At 27.2% G+C, this 3,225-nt stretch overlaps 1 protein-coding gene across 1 annotated transcript; it reads left to right on the top strand.

Annotated features, from left to right (window-relative positions):
• Positions 1-600: 600 nt before the first annotated feature.
• Positions 601-3,163, top strand: LOC105623189 (odorant receptor 94b-like). Its single transcript, XM_012204591.1, has 5 exons — positions 601-716; positions 1,903-2,169; positions 2,461-2,671; positions 2,852-3,007; positions 3,107-3,163. The coding sequence occupies exons 1-5, from the start codon at positions 601-603 to the stop codon at positions 3,161-3,163; spliced, it is 807 nt and encodes a 268-aa protein (XP_012059981.1).
• The last annotated feature ends 62 nt before the right edge of the window (positions 3,164-3,225 follow it).

Raw genomic sequence — 3,225 nt, 5'->3', positions numbered from 1 at the left:
ACTTACGTAATTACTATAACTAACTAACTACTAACTAACTAACTACTACTAACTACTAACTAACTAACTACTAACAACTAACAACTAACACTAACACACACTACACACACACACACACACACACACACACACACACACACACACACACACACACACACACACACACACACACACACACACACACACACACACACACACATGTATATACGTGTATATAACACTTTCTTTTTAAATTTTTTATACAATTTTAATTTTACTTTTTTTATTTTACATGTTTAATATTGGAATTGTGAGTAGACGTAACACTGTTATAGTAATTAAAGTGTAGACAAGATTAAATTTTAAAAAATTCGAATGATCGTGCTGCAGTTTACACTTGTACTTTGTACGGTCTGCGGATGCTGGCAACCGCTTACATGGACATCGCAGTCAAAATATATAATGTATAACAGTTATAGAATATTGCTGATTTGTATAGCAAGTGCATTTACAATATCGCAAATTATGAACATTGTATTAAATATTAACAATTTTGATGAAATAAGCGATAATATATATATGACGTTGGCGGTATTTATCGCGACTTATAAAATAGTTACCATGTGGATAATTAAAGAACATGTCATAACGATAGTCAATGTTCTTATGGAGGAACCTTTTAAACCGTCGGAATCATGCGAAGTAATAATTCGACAAAGATATAACAAAACGATAAGGTAAATATTCTTGAATTATACAAACATAAAGTGCAACAGAATCATAATTCAATAATTAAATTTATATTATAATTAATAATTTCTAAATAATCAGAATCAAATTTTAGCTCCATCATTGCGTTATCAAATGCGTTATAACATAGCATTTCAGAATGTAACCATATTTATATACTTTATTTAGTTAACACAATTAACATGTGTTACACATATGTACGAGAGAATTGCTGAATGTGTATTGTTTGCCTCAATTATTACCTCATCAATATTTTACATTATTACTTAATATAAAGACATTTATTAACAAAAATATAGAATAAACGAGAAATTAGAATAATTATTGCATATTAAGGCCAACCTCACAGATTTCAATGACTTTGATTTTTTTTTATGTTATTAAGGTCATGGTCCAGAGTGACTTCCAATATTGAACATAGTTCATTACAAAATTAATAAGAATAGAATAAGTTATATAAATGGAACACAATTTTTACAATTTTATAAAGACTTTTCATGCAAAGCGAGGTCTATCCCACCTCTTCCTTTACTTAGAGGGATCCGACTTTCCATGCAAAGCAAGATTGTGTCACAGTCTCCTGCGTATTGAAATATGTAACATGTTTCAAAACGACATAACAAATTTATATGTTAAAAATTTTAAATTGTTTTAAAAACTAACTCATATATATGACCATGGTGAATGCAGTTGCAGAGATTATGTTGATCACATGTTGATCACATAATAAACAATAAGAAACATCAAGCTACAATTTCCAATGTTCATTTGCGTATAAATCAGTATTAAATGGAACATATAAAAAATTGTTTAAGTAATACACATTTGGCGATTCTCTCTTATACCTATTATGTTTAATAATTTAATCATTTTCCGAATACAATCATTTTAATGCTTCATTATTATAAAGCAATCTTTCGAATTATATTAATATTATTATATTTTTATATCATATTGTTCGTGAAATATTAATAATTTACAGCAGAATGCTTCTAATTTATCAATATGTCACAAACAACATAGACATAAATAATAATATAATTAAGTAAAAATATAATAATATGAGTAATAATATGAGTAAAATAATATCAGTAAGCAAATGCTTCGAGAACAAATAGATATAACAATTCTTCATAGCCGTTAGAATATTTTCATAAAAAATATATTTTATAGGAAATACGCATTGTGCTATTACGGCCTTGTACAGATAACGGTCATATGCATAATTTTAAATGCTATCTTCATGGATTTTATGAAAGGAAATTTGACATTCAAAGCATGGGTACCATTTGACTACACATCACCCATTATATTTTTTTTCGTATTCACTCACCAAATAATAGGTATGTCAATCTGTGCGACTGTAAACGTTGCCTGTGATAGCCTGATATCCGGACTCTTGCAAGAGATTTGCTGTCAGCTTGAGATTCTGGAATATCGGTTGAAAATCTCATATGACCAACATAGTCTCTGCAACTGCATTCGTCACCATGATCGTATATATGAGTTAGTTTTTAAAACAATTTAAAATATTTGGAATATAATCATTACACACAAAATTGTCTATTTGTATGTTCTCTTCTGCGAAATTTTCAAAGTAATTATTAAAATTATTAAATTGTTTATTTCATAAAAAATGTTATGAAAGATGTTCAATCAGATTGATAAATGGCTTTAAAAGTTATATATAGAGAATAAACTAAAATTCTTTTTTTCTTTATTTAATGTTAGATACGCGTATATGGTAAATCGCAGGTTTGCGAAGATAATTGCTTTCCAGTTCGCAGTAAGCATGCTAGTGGTATGTGCTAATTTATACAAATTGGCTTCTATTTCTATCGTAATGATCAATGGAAACCTTGTTACACTAATAATGTATACGGCCTGCATGTTATCACAGATTTTTCTCTATTGTTGGTTTGGAAATGAACTCAAATTAAAGGTATAATTTATATAAATATATATATGATCTTATATATAGATATAAAAAAATATAAATTTTTCGTTTATTAGAACTTTAAAAAAATAAAAAATTGAAACATAAAAAATTGAAAAGAGGAAAAAGAAATATTATTACACAACACGTGATATATTTTTTTTAATAAGCAATATTTATGTATAGAGCATTGGAGTAGCAAACAGCATATACAATATGAAGTGGCACATATTTGATAACAAGAATAAAAAAGCTTTGTTGCTAATTATGAGACGCTCAATGGTTCCTATTGAATTTAATAGCGCAGTTATTATCACATTGAATCTTGATTCATTTGTGTCTGTCAGTATTAATTGATTGTAAAAAATAAATTTATATTTATAAATATAAATTTGCTATAAATATCAAGTGTAATATTAAATACTTAAAATCTTTTTACAGTTACTTAAATCATCATATTCAGCTTACAACTTATTAAAGCACTCTCTACAGGATTAATAGAAATTGTTATCGGTTAAATTTCATAAAACGATGTACGAGGTATGTTAAAAAAATCCATT

This window comes from Atta cephalotes (genome assembly GCF_000143395.1).
Source record: "Atta cephalotes unplaced genomic scaffold scaffold00002, whole genome shotgun sequence".
NCBI classification, from domain to species: Eukaryota; Metazoa; Arthropoda; class Insecta; order Hymenoptera; family Formicidae; genus Atta; species Atta cephalotes.
Note: the sequence above shows the minus strand (reverse complement) of the source record. Positions and strands in the feature narration are given on the sequence as shown.